Source organism: Cebidichthys violaceus, unplaced genomic scaffold, assembly GCF_023349555.1.
Source record: "Cebidichthys violaceus isolate CVI_PGR_0920_01 unplaced genomic scaffold, fCebVio1.0.p SCAF_5, whole genome shotgun sequence".
NCBI lineage: Eukaryota > Metazoa > Chordata > Actinopteri > Perciformes > Stichaeidae > Cebidichthys > Cebidichthys violaceus.
In genome coordinates this window covers 16,426,784-16,443,748 of record NW_027176705.1, presented here as the reverse complement: position 1 = coordinate 16,443,748, position 16,965 = coordinate 16,426,784, and the positions used below count along the sequence as shown (strand labels likewise).

The 16,965-nt window shown below is 41.5% G+C and overlaps 1 protein-coding gene across 3 annotated transcripts in view; it reads left to right on the top strand.

The window, feature by feature from the left end:
• Positions 1-16,965, top strand: part of phkb (phosphorylase kinase, beta) — a 90,327-nt gene that overhangs the window by 61,752 nt on the left and 11,610 nt on the right. For all 3 annotated transcript variants that reach the window (XM_068730717.1, XM_068730715.1, XM_068730716.1), the window contains 6 exons: positions 2,834-2,889; positions 3,700-3,793; positions 11,919-12,002; positions 12,867-12,971; positions 13,556-13,638; positions 14,370-14,460. In XM_068730717.1, coding sequence (XP_068586818.1) covers positions 2,834-2,889; positions 3,700-3,793; positions 11,919-12,002; positions 12,867-12,971; positions 13,556-13,638; positions 14,370-14,460 — 513 coding nt within the window. The remainder of the gene's footprint in view (positions 1-2,833; positions 2,890-3,699; positions 3,794-11,918; positions 12,003-12,866; positions 12,972-13,555; positions 13,639-14,369; positions 14,461-16,965) is intronic.

Here is a 16,965-nt window from a genome sequence, read left to right as displayed (position 1 = left end):
GCGTGCGTGTTCATCCCAACAATCAGAACGTGATGAAAGGCCGCTGCTCCTGCGAGTCACAAGCTGCTGCCTGCTTCCTAAATGACCCTGAATAGACTGTCACTCAGCGCAATGAGGATGATAGGCTCTGCTTACAATTCATTTACACGCACGCACACACACACAGACAGATATAAATTACACATATAAATGGTACATTTGCGAATAAAGCACGGGAAGATGAAAGGCACCAAGGGATGCGCACAGAGAGACATTTACATGTTCATAAATAAAACAATACCAACAACTCCTGGAAAAGAAAAAGCCAAAAATGAAGAGAGAAAGGAAGAAATGCAGACTTGTTAACACACATAAACATATCCTATCCTGACCTATGAATAAAAGTAGTAGTGAAAAGACACATTCATTTAAAATGATTTAAATAAAAGTGTATTTCTTTGCTGAAGATAATACTGATCAGGTACAGATATTTTCCTTTTTCTCTGTTCCACAAACCCAAACCGAGAAATAAAAAAAATCATGTGGTGTCTTTCCAACACATTTGCTTCTTTTGCATGGGATTTATTCCGTGTGATGTATTCAGGTGCTGCACTACAAGACAAACAACTGTGATGTCTCTTGTCTGTGTTTTCCCTGATTGTCCGCAAGCCCAAACGGTCTGAGATTACTGCAGAGAGCACCTCTGAAATGACTGCTTGTTCCCACTTTTCTCCCTCCCTTCTCTGTATTTTCTCCCTGTCTTTCATGTTGTTTCACACCCTGCATTCTCACTGCAGGCAACATGAGTGATGTGTTGCTCCATTCTGGCAAATAGTGACTGTATGCTGTTGTTGTAGCGCTATAAAAGTGCTGCTTTGACAGGCTCCCTCTGAGGCCACAGTTATGAAAGCAATGAAAAGCCACGTGTTTCTATTGCTTTAGTTCTGTCTTCCCTGATGTTCCCTCATTTTGAGGAGACTTAGCTTGCTAGAAAGCATTAGCGCAGTAGCACATTGTTTTTATTTTTTCTTTATCTTGCTCTTTTATGTTAGTCATTTTGCAGTTTAATATCTACATATGCTGTGTTTATTGCCCAACCATGTTGTTACAATGTTAAGAAAGCATTAATACGTGAGTAAGTGTCCAAATATGTGAATATAATGTAGTGTAGATGACGACTGCTACAATGCGATACCGTCTGTTTACCTTACCCGGGTTGTTAGTCTGTATTTGTTTTACTGTCAACAAATTCCATGAAAATACCGGAACAGCAATGCAGCAGTTCATGTGTCAATACTTTCCATTCACAACCTTGTCTGTGGCATTCAAACCCCAAGCCCAACTATTCCTAAAAAGTCTTTAAAAACAGGTCACAAATAGATTTCGGAGAAAGTCTAAACAATGTCCTTAAACAGCTGGGCACTGTAGTTTTTAGCAAACATTACTCAAATAAGAGTAAACACTGTGATTGTCAGGGACTATTTTTAGCTGCGGATTCATCCCAGGCCGGACTGGCCGGTGGACATAGAGTGGTTACTGTATGGTCCTCGTTGGTTACTTTGGTGAAAATGTCAGACTGGTCCAGTCTAATCTAAGCGGCTCCTCGCAATTTGGACTGATTACCTTTTTTCCTTGGGTTTTTTCTTCAAAGGTATTTTTATTATTGGAGATACAGGTAGAAATACAATATCCAAATGTAACACATATCTTCATACTACATATTTTCAAGGCAAACAAAACAGACAGAACAACAGATTAAAAAAAAGAAAAGCTTTAACCCGAGCCATTCCCCGGGCGATCATCATTTTTGTTGGAATCTGATTGGCTCAGTCATTGTGAACCTGACAAACTGTGACTAGTGTTCCAGCTCACCTGGCCGGTCTTGTTTTGTTCAGTGCAGTGTTGACTTGCTCATACAAACTGAGGAGGCAGATAGCAGCAAGACATCCTAAAGTGTCTTGAAGGTCTTCAGCAATATCAGATGCTTTTTATACCACAAACTGTTAGTGTTTAAACTACTGCCAAAAGGTTTGGCTCGCAGACTCCAGGCGCTTGCATGAAAGACCTCTCCATCTCAAAGTCCCAGGGCTGAATTTACTTTTTTTCTTGGCCATGGCACACATTCTTTAATTTTAAATTCATGTAATCGTGAACTGGCAAATTTGAATTGCTGAGAGAGACACAAAACCTCGACCAAAATGTTGCTTGGGCAGTGTGGAAATCTGATGATGGCTCATTATTTCATTATTGATTATTCTTTTAATCGTTTAGTCTGTCGCAGGCCAAAATCAATTGCCAAATGCCCATCACAAATTTACCATTGCCCAGTGACCTATTCAGACTCCTGAGCTCTAGTCACAGTCACTTCTCCCGAGGGATAAGTGAAGCATCAGGATAATATGAAAATTAGAAAAGCAGGAAATCTTCATATTAGCAAATATGCAGGCTTAAAATGAACCTCGAAAATATTCTTCAAATAGTTTTGAAAAGAAATAATCAGAAATTTCATGCTTCTCTACCTCTTTTTGTCTGTATTCTACTTCTCCATTTCATGGAATAGGCATCAAAGTGGAGAGAACTTCAGTCTACCAGCCTCATGTTCCTCTCCATCTCTGCACTTTTTCCACCTTCTGCAGTTTTCCCGTCCTTCTTAATTCCCAGCTGAGCGCTCCCACGTCTCTCATCAACTTTTCCTGAGTTCTGCTTTTATTTGACTTGTGAGAGAGGAGGTTGCCAAAGGAGAAATGTTCTCAAGAAAGAAAACCCACATTCTAATGTAACATAACCGGCGATGCAACACGTAGCAGAGATGTGGTCCACATGTTAACCTCTGTGTCCTCTGTCTCTTCCACAGGGTCCCATAGAGAACGATGTGGTGATTCACGTGGCCCTGATAGCAGAGAGCCAGAGGTAATGTGTGTGTGTGTGTGTGTGTGTGTGTGTGTGTGTGTGTGTGTGTGTGTGTGTGTGTGTGTGTGTGTGTGTGTGTGTGTGTGTGTGTGTGTGTGAGAGTCTCTTAACGTGTTGAAGGCCAGATCTATCAGTGCTGTAATCGTGGGGAGCTCATAAACCTGGAGCCCAGCCTGACCTCTGCCATCGTCTATCACTCTTCTCGCTGTGCGCGTGTGTGTGTGTGTGTGTGCGTGTGCGTGCACGTGCACGCTTGGTTCCGCGTGTACGAGGCATGGTGTGCGTTTGTCAAACAAGGTCAAATGACTCTGTGAAGCTTGTTAACCTGTAGCTTCAATTACAGTGGCTGGAAAATTCCCATTAGGAGGACTCGTGAATCATTATTCTCACTGCAGTCCACTTATGCGGTCCATGCATGCTCTCCAATATACAGTGTGGTGGTTCAATGACATAAGTTCTTAATGCATAAAGATTCGCAATAGATTTACATGCATTTTATGTTTACAAGAACAGAAGACTAATAGATTTATTAACCTTCTATTGGCACAGCAATAGTTCAAGGAGTGACTCATGAAGCTCCAGATTTCCAAAGGGAAAATCTCGATAGATAGATTTACAGTCAAAAGCTGCTGTAGAACAACAAAGTGTGTGTGTGTGTGTGTGTGTGTGTGTGTGTGTGTGTGTGTAATTTGACTGGAATAAAGGCAGGGAAGACATCTACAAGCTCCAGGGCACCAGTGCACAAAAAAAGCCAACGTGTAAAATGCCTAAAATTATAAATAGTAATTGTATGTCTGTGTGTTTGTGTAGGCTTCAGGTGTTTTTGAACACCTATGGCATTCAGACCCAGACGCCCCAGCAGGTGGAGCCCATCCAGATCTGGCCTCAGAAGGAACTGGTCAAGGTAACGCATGTTGGTCACACATTAGTCACCAAGTTTACGAGCCGTTTAAAGGGTCCCATCCTGCTGTGTCTAGGTAAAGTCCCTGTGAAATGGAAATAAGAGTGTCTTGTTATGTACTGTGATGTATTTCACAGTGAAATTGAATATTTGAGCGGTGTACAGTTACAAGATGTAGCGTAGTGTGATGGACACACCTTCCTTGAGGCCAAAAGTTCCAGATTGATTGATTGATGGATGTCATGATATTATTGGTTGAAATAGGTTTGGTACTCTTTGGTTTTACAGGAAGAAGATAAGATTTGATGTAAAAATATGAAGAAATTGATTTTGCCACCGGTCAATTGAAAACCCACTGATTGCAGAAAATGTGCCTCATTACTACTAATAATAATAATGTTAATAATAATAATTGTATTTATGTAGCACTTTTCAAGCTTAAGCACAAATTACTTTCCAGATAAAAATATTTACAGAATAAAAAATTAAAATAATCAGAATTCTATGTAAATTCCCCCAGTATGACATACAAAAATAAGAGCTCACATGTAAAAAAAAAAAAAAAAAAAAAAAATACATATAAGTAAGTAAGATGTGGATATGAGAAATAAGATCATATAAATCAGGTGAAATTTAAGTTAGAGAAATAACCACATATATAAACAAATAAGGTGCAAATATCAAACATGGTCTCATATGAAGGAACAAACTCTTGAATTCAAATCAGATAAAAGTGCAAAATACATGGAAGTGCGTACAAAACTTCTAAAGTAAGCAGAACTAAAAAATGTAATGACAATAAAGTTAAAATAATACGACATAAAATAATATAAAGACCAAATTTAAATGGATTTGGTTCCTAGTCATTCCTGTTCATAGTGAACGATTCTATGGAAATTTGAGAGGAGGAAACTGTGAAAGAATAATGATGGCGCTCCACCACCACAACTACACAAATCAATCTTACAGTCAGCCAGATTACATTTCAGCATTTAGCTGTCAATATCACAGCAGAACTTGGCTCCGTCAGTCCATCTGCTTGTCAGTCCAAGATTTCCTGCTCTTCAGATTTTCCCTCTTGATTGCCCCATCAATAACAGCAAGGCTTCGGTTGAAGTGATTGATCAGTCGAACAGTGATTGTTTCATGTTGATTGATCGGCATAATGGTGGAACCGTCATTGTGTCACTCTAGAAAAAGTGGGGACGCATGAAGCTGAGCGGTTTGCATATTTCTTCTCAGAAGGCTGCGTCGGGCAGCGCTGTAAGAGATTAACGGTTCATTTGAAGCACTTCCATTGTTACCTTAACTATTCTTTCATTTGTAAACCTGGAGGCCAAACCAAGCAGAGAGAGTTGCTGGAAATGAAGGGTTTCTGAAGAGAATATAATTATTTTTTCGATCTTTAAAAATACATGATTGAATGACCCTAATAGTTGTCATCAACCACATATCTATAATTTGTTGAACAAATAGTTCCTACCATATTCTTTTTATCACCCGATTCACTTTGTGGCTTTCTTACGTAAACTCCAAACATCATGGTCGTGTTAAGTTATAGTCTACTGCAGTCAAATGTTTGAGACTATTTCTGTTTATGAGGAATGGAAGAAAAAGTACATTTATTTTCAGCAGTAACAATAGCAGCCCAGTTCCATCGGAAACCTATGATTCATCACAATCCCATATGACACTTTCATTATAAGTCAGCATTCTGAACAAAAGAGATGGGATTCAATAGAATTTAATCAAAACTGAATCCAGCAGCGAGTCTGCTCGTCAAATCTAAATCCTTTAGAAATCCCTTATCGTATTTATTCAACTTTCGAGGCCTTTACACCTCAAGGGTGTGATGAATATACGACGCAAAAATACCCAAACACAAGCTTGCCAATATTATATTTGCTTTTATTGTGAAAGACAAGAACGGAAGGAGTCGATCTGGTACGTGCTTCCTTTGTCAAGGTTTGAAGAGGTAGCAAACTCAAAGATTGTTGTTCAAATACTCGGCTCTGTCTAGAAAAGTGGACTTTGCCAGGATGGAAGAACTACCAAATCTTTTGAGAGTGTAGATACTCCAACGAGATGACAGAATTAATGACAGTAGAGTTACTTAGTATGAGGAATTTTGGTTGCGTCAGAAATTCCACTAACATGCTATTTAGTACTCTAAAACAGTAAATTACATTTTTTTGTTTGTCCGAATCCACAGTATGAAACCAATAGTACGCAAATTGCACACTATTTCAGGTGAAAAAAATCCCAGTAAGCAAACACTGGACATTCCACCGGCATAAATATCTCACAATGCAATGTGGTGACGACAACGTTCTTGACGTTCTTGTTATTGACGTTCTTATTACGTCAATAACTGTTCAGTTTTAGTGTAGTTATAAGATTTCACTTTGGTTGGCATAGGTTACACACAGGTTCCTCTGTGTCTGAAAAGTGAAGCCTTAAACTTGCATTCTTTCTAATTTCCATCAGGGGGCGACTCCTCTGGTTGCATTACATTACAGTCATTTAGCAGACGCTTGTATCCAAAGCGACTTACAATTCAGATTCTGTCATACTGTAGGCACAGTTACTGAGCAATCTTGGGGGTTAAGTGTCTTGCTCAAAGACACATTGACATGCGACTAGTGGAGCTGGAGCCGGGGATCGAACTGCCGATCCTCTGGTTGAAGGACAGCTCAGCTCTCCACTTAGACACCATCACCACTTGCAAATAGAAGTCCTATTGTATAGGACTATATTTCTGTGAGAAAATGACCACACTTCTCTCTAGATTTGTTACCTCAACCGCTAGTTTCAAGTCCTTTTCAATACAGCATGATGTTCATTTAGTAAATCACATTTTGAGCAAAATAGACAAGGTATGCTTTAGGACGGGGCTACCTTGTGGTTGAGAGCTTGTTACTGCGCCGTTTCTGGTCCTTGTTTTCGTCTTACAACTTCAACCCTTTCACAGTGTGTTTTCAGTTCATGAAAGGTAATTGTAACATTTGAATTACCTCCACCCTCCCTCCCTCTGGTTGCAAAATGCCAAGATGGCAACATTCAAAAAACCAAGATGGCGTCGGCCACAATGCTCAAGTCTCAAGGCTTCAAAACAGCAGTTGAAAAACCAATGGGTGACGCGCTAGCTGCTATCTCCATCCTGTCCACTCTGCTTCGTTCATCTACAGCAGATTACACCATGTGTACTGTCATATCTGTGACACCACCCACTGCCTCGCCTCCAACGTCTGTTGCACTCCCATCACATCTGTCACTCAAACCCTCGCCTCTCCTCCTGATACTGTCTCTCATCTGCATGTGTGCTGTTTGAAGTCTACTAGTATCTCCCCATCTTCTGTCTCTCCTCTGTCGTACCTGTCACTCTAACCCTGGTCTCCTGCCTAGCCTCTGTCCCTCATCTGTCACGTCTGTTATGTAGCGTCTATTCTCCACGTTAACGTCTCTAAACAAACAATTCCTGCTTTTCTTGTCCTCTCCCCGGGCTCTGTTTTTTCCTCCAGGCATTTCTATCTTCTACCCTCTCCTGTTATATCCGTCCCATCCGCTTCCCTAACCCCACTCTCCCCTCTAGGCCCTACATCCTGTCCCGCCCCAATTATGTCCGTTACACCAAACAGCGCTCCCCTCCAGGTCCATCATCTGCCTTTGAACTGTCATACCTGTTACTTTTTCCTCCTCTCCCCTCAGCCTCTTTCTGCTGCGTGGTGCTCAGCCTCTCCAATGGATATGCAATTGTAAGTCAGAGCGGGCGCTGTGCTGAATATTAAATCCCAAGCCCAGACAGACGTTTCTTCCTCGACAGAATCTGTTTATCTCGGAGTCACCACCGTCTCCAGTGCTGCGGGCCCGTCTTTGCTCACCTCACCTCGTCCCTTGCAGCCGTTTCATTGTGTTGACAACAGCTGCCTGACGATGGGAAAGTGGCAATTACATTTTGCAATGTGTTATTCCCACACGTACAACCTGAAGCGTATCCCCTTGCAAATCACTGCTTTGCCCAAAAATAGCCTTTCCTTTTAGTTGTTTCTCTCCCGGTTTCATATCTGTTAGTCAGTGTGGACATCTTTGCGGACGACATTTTGTTTGTTGAAGGCCCTCACACATGTTGCAGTTGCAAGCAACAGCTGGAGTCATGTCAATGAAGCCCTAAAGAGACACTCTGAACAAAGAATTTAAAGGGAAATTGTGGTATTTTTCCACCTGGGTCTCATTCTTATATTTTTGTCAGTTAGACTTTTGGTCATAATAACAATAACTCAGAGATTAGGAAAATGTGAGGCAGTACAAGATTACAGCAGCTCAAACAGTTGTGTTACACAAAGTACAGAAAGTAGTCCCATCGTCACGGTTCAGACTTCAGACTCCCTTTATTGTACACAGTGGCAGTTGATGAAAACTGCAGTGTTTAACTTGTTTTTTTTTTACGTTTTGCAATTGGAAACTTAGACTCCAACCATCTTCTCACATTTGTGACTACCTCTGCAGCATGTAGCTTATTAGTAAAGCCGTACATTGCCCCTATGGCTGTCGTTCTTGCATTTCCCAAATACGTCCAGCAGACGCGTTGACTGTCATAAATTATAACCAATAGTCATAATGGGTAGAAGTATGGGAAGAAGGCCCATCTTGACAAATACCAGAAGAGTTATTGGTCGCTGTAATCATTTCTCCTCTCCATACTGGCTGTGAAGAGACTCCTTCTTCATGTGAAAACTAACGCTCGGCAAGGAAATGCTATCTGAAGGAATTTTGAACTGAAAAAATTGGTAACTTTGGAAGACACACATTTTGATTTGACTTATAGCGACTGTAGAAGCCATTAGCTTCGCCCAAAGTTTAGATTCTGGATTTTGAACCCCATTGCTTACGAAGAAGTCACTTTAGTAAAAGATTGCTTCACAGCGAGAACAGTTACAGTGACCAACAACGCTTTCAATATACATATGAGGAAGGGATAACTGAAAGAGAAACATGAAAAACTACTTCCCCATCCTTTAAAGATATTTTATGGGGCAGTCTGTGGTTCAAGAAACCCTTTCAGAACCAGAAGGTTTAATCCCAGATTCAATAGGGCACACACGGTATCACTTTAAGCCGTGTGGCACGCTGCTGAACCCCCTACCTGCACGCTAAGTCCCTCTGGATGACAGCACCTGCTGTAAAAGTAAATCTGTTCTGCACATTTTGTGACACCAACGGTTACATTTACACTATTCGGGGCAACAACGCAGCAGCGATAAACATGTGCAGGAACCTGCTCCTCGTCTGAGGATTGTCCCTACGGCGAATTTAAAGTTTGGCAGCGTTCGGCTGTAAATAGTTGCACATTCTCACACATAGTGGCCACTGCAGAAGTGTAAAATACAGCTTTTAGATGCAGCCTTTCATTATCTCTCCCACCTGTCAGGCTTTCTGTTTGTGCTGCGGTCAGTGGAAATCTCAGGGAATGAAAGGATGCTTTGAAAAGCTTCCTGTGTTTTGTTTTTCTTCATTGGTATTCTGCACACAGGAAGTGTTGGGTGCAGAGGTTCCTCCAACCTCCCGTGGCTTTTCTCCTCCAGGTCTCATTCTTGCCCGGTAGGGCAGTGATTTGCAATGCCACTTAATCCTCAATTAACATTTATCTTTCTTTTATACAAACGTCGCACTTTTGCCTCTTTCAGTATAATTTCTTGTAATTGGCACAATTCTTGCTTCCTCGTGTCGTTGTTCAGCTCAGCCTTTTCAAAACAGTGAGGAAGTACACTGGAGTGGCAGAGCACCACCTTTTGGCTGACGTCGCGAATTGCAGCCGGTTTGAGACGGAAGAATGCGGCATTGAAGGCTTGATAGGCAAATTTCCTGCATGCCACTTCAGTGTGTGGGTGTACTGATGCTGTTTCATGATAGCACAGATTGGGAGGCATTTCAATTTAGAATTCATAGGCTGTCACGACGAGAATAAGTACTCTGGTTTCACATTCAGCCAGACGCATCAGAAATGTGATTCACTCACATACACAACCTCGGCTCACACACACACACACACACACACACACACACACACACATAATCGGTAACTTGTGGCGAGTGTGTCACACCACTGCGCTCTGAACAAGCAGAGACGAGGAATCAATGTCCATCCTCTCTCTGTTTGCGTCTTTGAATGAGTGCGTTTGGCAGCGGCACAGCGGTGAGAAGCTTTTATGCGAAGCACCAACGAAAAGCTCTGTAAAAACTGATGCTGCTGCTCCTGTATCTTACCTGCTGCCATCTCTAAACACCTTTCATTTGACCTTTTCCTCTGCTCGGTTTGATGACTGGGGGGCCCTTTGCTTAAGGATTTCTATTCATCTGTCCTGCTCTTTATATCTGGGTAGCTGTGTACCAGGATTACTAATGCCAGATTTAGTGCAGTGAAATGTAAATAAAGTCAAAGAAAATGGTTGATAAGAGCAAGCGTTGAGGTTTGAGCTGAGTCAGCCCTACAAATCTAAATTGAACCTGTGGGGGAATTCTGCCATTTTTTCCGGCTTTACTGACACCACATAATTTCAGTCCACTAATTAGGTGTGAAACTTGACCTTAGCTACTCTGAGCCCATCGACCTGGTCCAAACCCTGTTGGAGTTGAGCGATAATATCAAGCTCTCCTCTGCTGATGTTAACTCTTCTCAGCTCATAAAGTTGACTGAGGCTGAGTCTTGAGACATGACTTCTGACTTGATTAAACTACAATACTTCTGCTGTAGCGCCGGTTGGCCTGGAATTATAATGTGTGGACATATTATGCATTGACCAGGTAGAAACCACCTACTCCCAGTCTCAAATTATAGGACCTTTTCCCAAGTCAAAACTATAGCAATCCTGGTGTTGAAAGTAGAATTTGAGCGTGTGGTGCTGTACCCAAGACAAAAAACAACAACAACGTACATTTGAAATGTTTTAGATGTTTTTTGAAATGAGTAGTTTCACAAATTTTAATTTCAGTTTTATTTGTCTAGAAACAAGGTCATATACTGGTAGCCAATCCACAGCAAGAAAAAGACTCAGCTGGGAGATATTTTAACCTGTCGAAGGGGGACTGCAGTGATTTATTGCTGCATAGCATAGAAGCAGATGAGAAAAGAACTGTTGGGACTGGCACATCTTCTGCATGGAAATCACAATGCTAATGAGAGAGAGTTTAGAGTAACGATAGCAACTCTGTCCTGCTCAGTATTTGGCTTGGGAATAAGTTTACACTCCAGCCAAACTCGTTACCTCAGATAACATTGAGTTTGCCAAACTCTTGTAGAAGGGAAATATATTATATATATTTCTATAAGCATCCCTGCATTCCAACATTTTCTTTTATGATGCTGTGCTATAAAACTAGAGTTAACTAGCTTCCCTGCAGTAAAGGAGCAATTGTATTTCTTTATTACTCTGTGTTTTGAGTCAGCTGGAGACCTCAGTGTGAGATTTAAGACCCATTGTATCAAAAATAGTGGTAAATCTACCACCATTATTACTGTAAACTGCATATGGGCCGTACTAGAAATGGAAAGTATGACAGGTAACAGGATTGGGGCCTAGTGAAGGGTCAATTACCACCAGCTAATATTTAAGATGGATTTGGCATTTTTTAGCAGTGCATATTCTACATGGAATCAAACAGCATGCAGCCCTTTATTTATTCTAATGAGGGCTCAGCTAGGTCTCAGTGTTTCCTCTGTTGGGCCTCTGCAAACAGACTTTTCAGCTCCGGTGCCCTCGGGTGTGCTTGGGTCCACTAAGCACGCTGCTCATCGCAGCACAGGGACCTTTCGCTATCGCCACGTCTCATAACTTTACGCAGAGCTAAATATCAGTAGGTGGTTCTGTCATATGGTGGTAATTTCAGCTCTTGACAACAGAAGTATCTCAGAGGAACAGACGGATGATGGATTTGCACTTTCATTACGATATGGACTGGCACCGCACGCCATGACATTTCCAGTGAAGAGTGATATTTTTAATCTTACAGGGAAATGTACGGGGGGGAAAAAAAGATGTAGATTTTGGATTTCTCTGAAATCAGAAAGGTTAGCAGTAAGAGTGTGTGCAATGTGTATGTCGTGTTTGCTGACAAGAGTTTCTTTCTGCAGGCTTACCGTTTCCTTGCTGTCAATAAAAAGCTGGGGTTGAGTGGGCGTCCAGAGAGGCCAGTGGGCTGCATTGGGACCTGCAAGGTATATGGATTGCATACCGGTACACATGGGCACACACGTGCTGCAAAGGTCATGTGTGACCACTAACACACCTCCCACATGTTGATCTGCATACGTTTCCCGGAGCTCTGAGGAGTCGAACTGAACATAGAGACAGAAAATATTCAGTTCCAATAGTTTTTCTCTTCGCCAGACTTGCATCAGTGAATGCAGAATAGATTCTTTTAATATGCTAAGCTGTCAGGCAGCCTGTGCGTGTGAGTCCGTGTGTGTGTGTGTGTGTGTGTGTGTGTGTGTGTGTGTGTGTGTGTGTGTGTGTGTGTGTGTGTGTCTGTGTGTGTGTGTGTGTGTGAGATGTTTGCAGTTTCTTCCAAATGAAGGTCACCAAATAAGTTGAGCCACAGCAGCTTTCTCAAACAAAGGCATTACCAAACAAATGAATCATGGCTCCCAACGCATTGCTAAGACAGTATTATAATGGAACATTTATAGGGAAGATGGCAGACTGCCAGAGGGCATTATCATCATCAGTGTGTGTCTGTAAGGGGGTGTGTGTGTTTGAGCCCCTGTGACAATTTGTATGTGTGAGAGGGGGCTTCATATCAGTTGTGTGTGTGTGTGTGTGTGTGTGTGTGTGTGTGTGTGTGTGTGTGTGTGTGTGTGTGTGTGTGTGTGTGTGAGTGAGTGAGATCAGGAGTGGATGTGTGCCTTCTGTGTGTCCCCTCTATCTTAGGATTGATGGCTTGTTTTATACACTGCACAGAATAATGTATATGTGGCTACTTGCGAACCATCCGTCTTCTCATGCAACTGTGTGTGTGTGTGTGTGTGTGTGTGTGTGTGTGTGTGTGTGTGTGTGTGTGTGTGTTCTCTCGCCTCCCCCAGATTTATCGGATCCTGGGCAAGACGGTGGTGTGCTACCCAATAGTGTTTGATCTAAGTGACTTTTACTTGTCCCAGGATGTCATGCTGCTGATTGATGACATTAAGGTAAGTCAGGGTCACACTCACGGAGCTTACCATTGCCATTACGACTCCACAGCCAACCACTTGTTATGTCCTCAAAGAACTTAAATAACTGAGATGTGTGGTCTAACGAGATGCAGCCTGACATTTCTGAGAATGACAGGGAATCAGCTGATTTGGTTAGGTTGCATGCTCATTTTACGTGTCCCCACAGAAATTGCACATACTAATTTCGTAGCCTACCTGGTACCAGAAATCTAAGCTCTTAACTGGCAACCGATTTAAACCACATTGTACTGTACCTCATATTGTAACAGTTTGGCCTCTTGCTGCTAGTTTTTAGCAGGAAAACATATACCTTCAGTAATATGTCATGGTATGTGGCTGGACATAAATGGAATGCCCCCCTGAGTACTGGCCCAATTCAAGCACTAGGTGAAGAAGGTCTTGAAACTAACCTTCAGCTGCTGAACCTTCTGATGACATAGAGGTCTAAGTTGCGTGCCATGTAATCCTGTAATTGTGTGTGTGTGTGTGTGTGTGTGTGTGTGTGTGTGTGTGTGTGTGTGTGTGTGTGTGTGTGTGTGTATACACGTGTACGCGCGCAGAACGCCCTGCAGTTCATCAAACAGTGCTGGAAGATGCAGGGACGTCCTCTCTTCCTGGTTCTCATCCGCGAGGATAACATCAAGTAATATACACACTCCATAATAGCTCTTTTATCATTTTTTGAATGTCCTCCTGTCCTTTGATAGCTTTCTTACAGCATTCCTCCTCCACCTATCGCCCCATACATCACCCTCTATCTCTCTTTTTCTCTCTGATACTGGCTCAAGCTCGCATCAAAATGCCTTGACAAGCACAATGCCGTTTGCTTCAGTTTTTTTTAATCCAACATTTCTCTCTCCCTCCCACTTTACCTCTCTTCCCTCCCACATGTACTGCTATTTATCTTTATAGCGGCAAGGTGCAACTGTATTTGCTTGCTGATTGGGTGATAATGTTTCTCATTTGTATCACTGGAGCCTGACTGGTGAGCTGATTACAGCAGTATTGACAATTATCCAGAAAGCCATATATGTTAAATGTGCTACAAGCGCTTAAACAGCCACACTGCAGTATCTGGAATGAGTCAGTGGGTTCCCAAAGAAGCAACTCAATAGTCATTAGTTTGCTATTGATCGGGAAGATGACCTGTATGGAAGGTAACAGCCCACCGAATAAAGCAGTGAAGGTCTGGGGGAAATGTACTGATTTATTGAGGGGAAAAAAAAATTCAGCTGTGATGATTTCACACTGATATGTTTAATGTTCCGTTCGTATAATCGTGGTTAACACAGATGTTTGGACTGAATGAGACAGATTCTCTCAATGCACCGTAGGAAAAGCCAAACTTAGTCATTCTGACCTCTGTCTCACCAGGGGGAGCCGCTTCAACCCAGTCCTGGACATGCTGGCCTCGTTCAAGAAAGGCAACATCGGAGGGGTCAAAGTTCATGTCGACAGGCTTCAGGTTTGAAATAGACTTGTTCATTACGGTATTGATTATTTCATTTGGTCATTCTCAATCACTCTTTGTTTCGGGGATGCACATGGATTTTTCTTCTCTTGAAATATTGGACATGTTAACAGTCAATAGTTAGTTCATCGTAAACAAAAAATACACAACAAGAAGTGCGAGTTTTCCCTAATAACGGCTTTTTTTTAAATACTAATGTGGCTTATGATTGCCACAAAATCTAAGCAAATTAGGTATTTGGGCAATAATATAAACATTTTTTTAAATATAATAAAATATTACCTTGTTTGTCTTACCATTATTTTCCCTTTGAAAAGAATGGTAAGACAAGCTAAATTATATTTGATATAATAATGCTGCACACAACTTCCAGGACATAAATAAGATGAGACTGAACATCATGGGCAGTTTAAACTAATTCCAAACCATTTTCCTTTTATCAGCAAAATGGTTTTGCAGCCACGTCAGGTTACACTGATCTCCAGACAGGCTTCAGTTTGACTGATTTCATTTACCTCAGCTGCGTGATAGGGTTTAATAAAGCACTGTTTGTTCGCTCTAGTAGTTGCCAAGGAGCTGAAAACACCTGCTTAGGAGGTTAATTAATTAAAGATGTACCGAGGAGGCACAACTATTGTGCCAACTTTACCAGCTCAGTAAACCCTTTAACACTTCCTACCCACCAGTGAATTGGATTTTAATCAATTTAATGTTTAACAGCATTTTTCAAAGAAATGATTGGCTCTCCGAATTGCACCCAGACAATACTTTCTGCTCATTTTATTGGGAGGACCAATGGTGTTAGGTATTGTCGCAATTCCAATCAATACTGATTTTGATTATTTGCATATTGTGAAGGTGTTTCTTAAAGGGCGGCTGTCAGGGGGGAAACATGCCACCTGCTCTCTCCTGTTGGCTCATTTACAACAGATGTCACTGCCGTCTCTGAAATATGCAACGGCTTCATATTACAGATGCAGGGCTTCATCTCTTTCTTCTGGAAAGAAAAAGATTCCCAGAAGTCCCTCCTTCTTTAATTAGCATTACCTGTAATACATTCATATTTAAATTAATCCGTCTACATCACTGGGTTATAGTGTCACAGACGCTATGAAAATAGCCGACTTAGTTCAGCAGTTTTGCTGAGAAGGGGGTCAGACAGGTTCATTGTAGATTCATATTAGCTTCATCAGGACCATTGGTCACCAAGCCAGTGGAAGGGCCATTAAAACACAATGCCAAATTCCTTTAAAGCTGCTATAATCAATATGTTGATGTTAACAATGGATCACATGCAACATGTAATGTGAAAGGTTCATGGTGTTGAAACCACAGAGAATTGTCACCTCACTCAACTCTACGGAGCATTTGAGCATCTTTTAACGTTACCGTTTGGTTCTCACTGTCTCGTCCACCTCATATCCATCAGCAGAGTGTTCGGCGAGAAGCATTAACATGCCATTGTACTCTACCTGCTCAGCACCAAAGGCAGACAGACAATTTCAGCGGCTAGCTGGTGAACATAGCGGTGCATTTTGCTAGATGAGCAAATAAGCAATTGTTTGTTGCTAGTTCCTAGTCTCCACTTAAAAAGTGACAATATGTCAGAGTTGTATGTACAGCTGCTTTACACTGCCCCCAAGTGCTCAGAAAATCAATTAATACAGTTTTAAACAAAGTCAAACTTTCACATATGTATTGTGAGTGAGCCTATATATCATATAAAAATAGCCCATTTGATTTAACTCATTGGAATGTTCACGGCAGCATTCTTGAATTTACAATTAGTCGTAAACCTTTTTTCTGCAGCTAGTTCTTATTTTTCATGGCAGATGGTATTTGTTTAGGACGCAATCAAGCAAAAAAAAAAAAAAATGCCCTAGAGTTATATTTAAATATGGTAACTTATGACAGGTTTTCCAACCCTTTCTTTTCTCCCACTGAGTCTGTCATGTTCAGCAGAGACTTTCTCATATGATCGCTTTTGTTTTGCTCTAAAGTTCTTCCTTCCCTTTGCCTATTTGCTATTCACTTCACAGCTAACTCCAACAACTTTGAAACACTTCTCCTCTTCATCACCTCATTGTTATGGGGAGCAGGATTGCTCCTCTCCTTTGCCTCTTATTTTTGTTTTGGAGTTGACTTCAGTTGGAATGGCTAATATCACATTTAGACCACAGGAGCAGTTCCCATTGAACTGCGCTCTTTGCTCCCACACTGCTTTGCTTTCAAACTTTCACCGTCTTAGACACTAACTTGTTACCGCTCCCATACACATTTGTAAAATGTGAAAGATTGAACCGAGTTCACACCTTACTACTCCATGTGTTTTTTGTTATGAACTGCATTTCTCAAACTATTGTTTTGTATACTGAGTCCCCCGACAAACCTCCTTTCTGTGGTTTATAGAGCTGCACTTTTACAATTCCTGTATTTCTGTGCTTCTGAATTTGTGCCTTTAGACTATTCCTATGTTACTGTGCAATCTCTTGTATATAG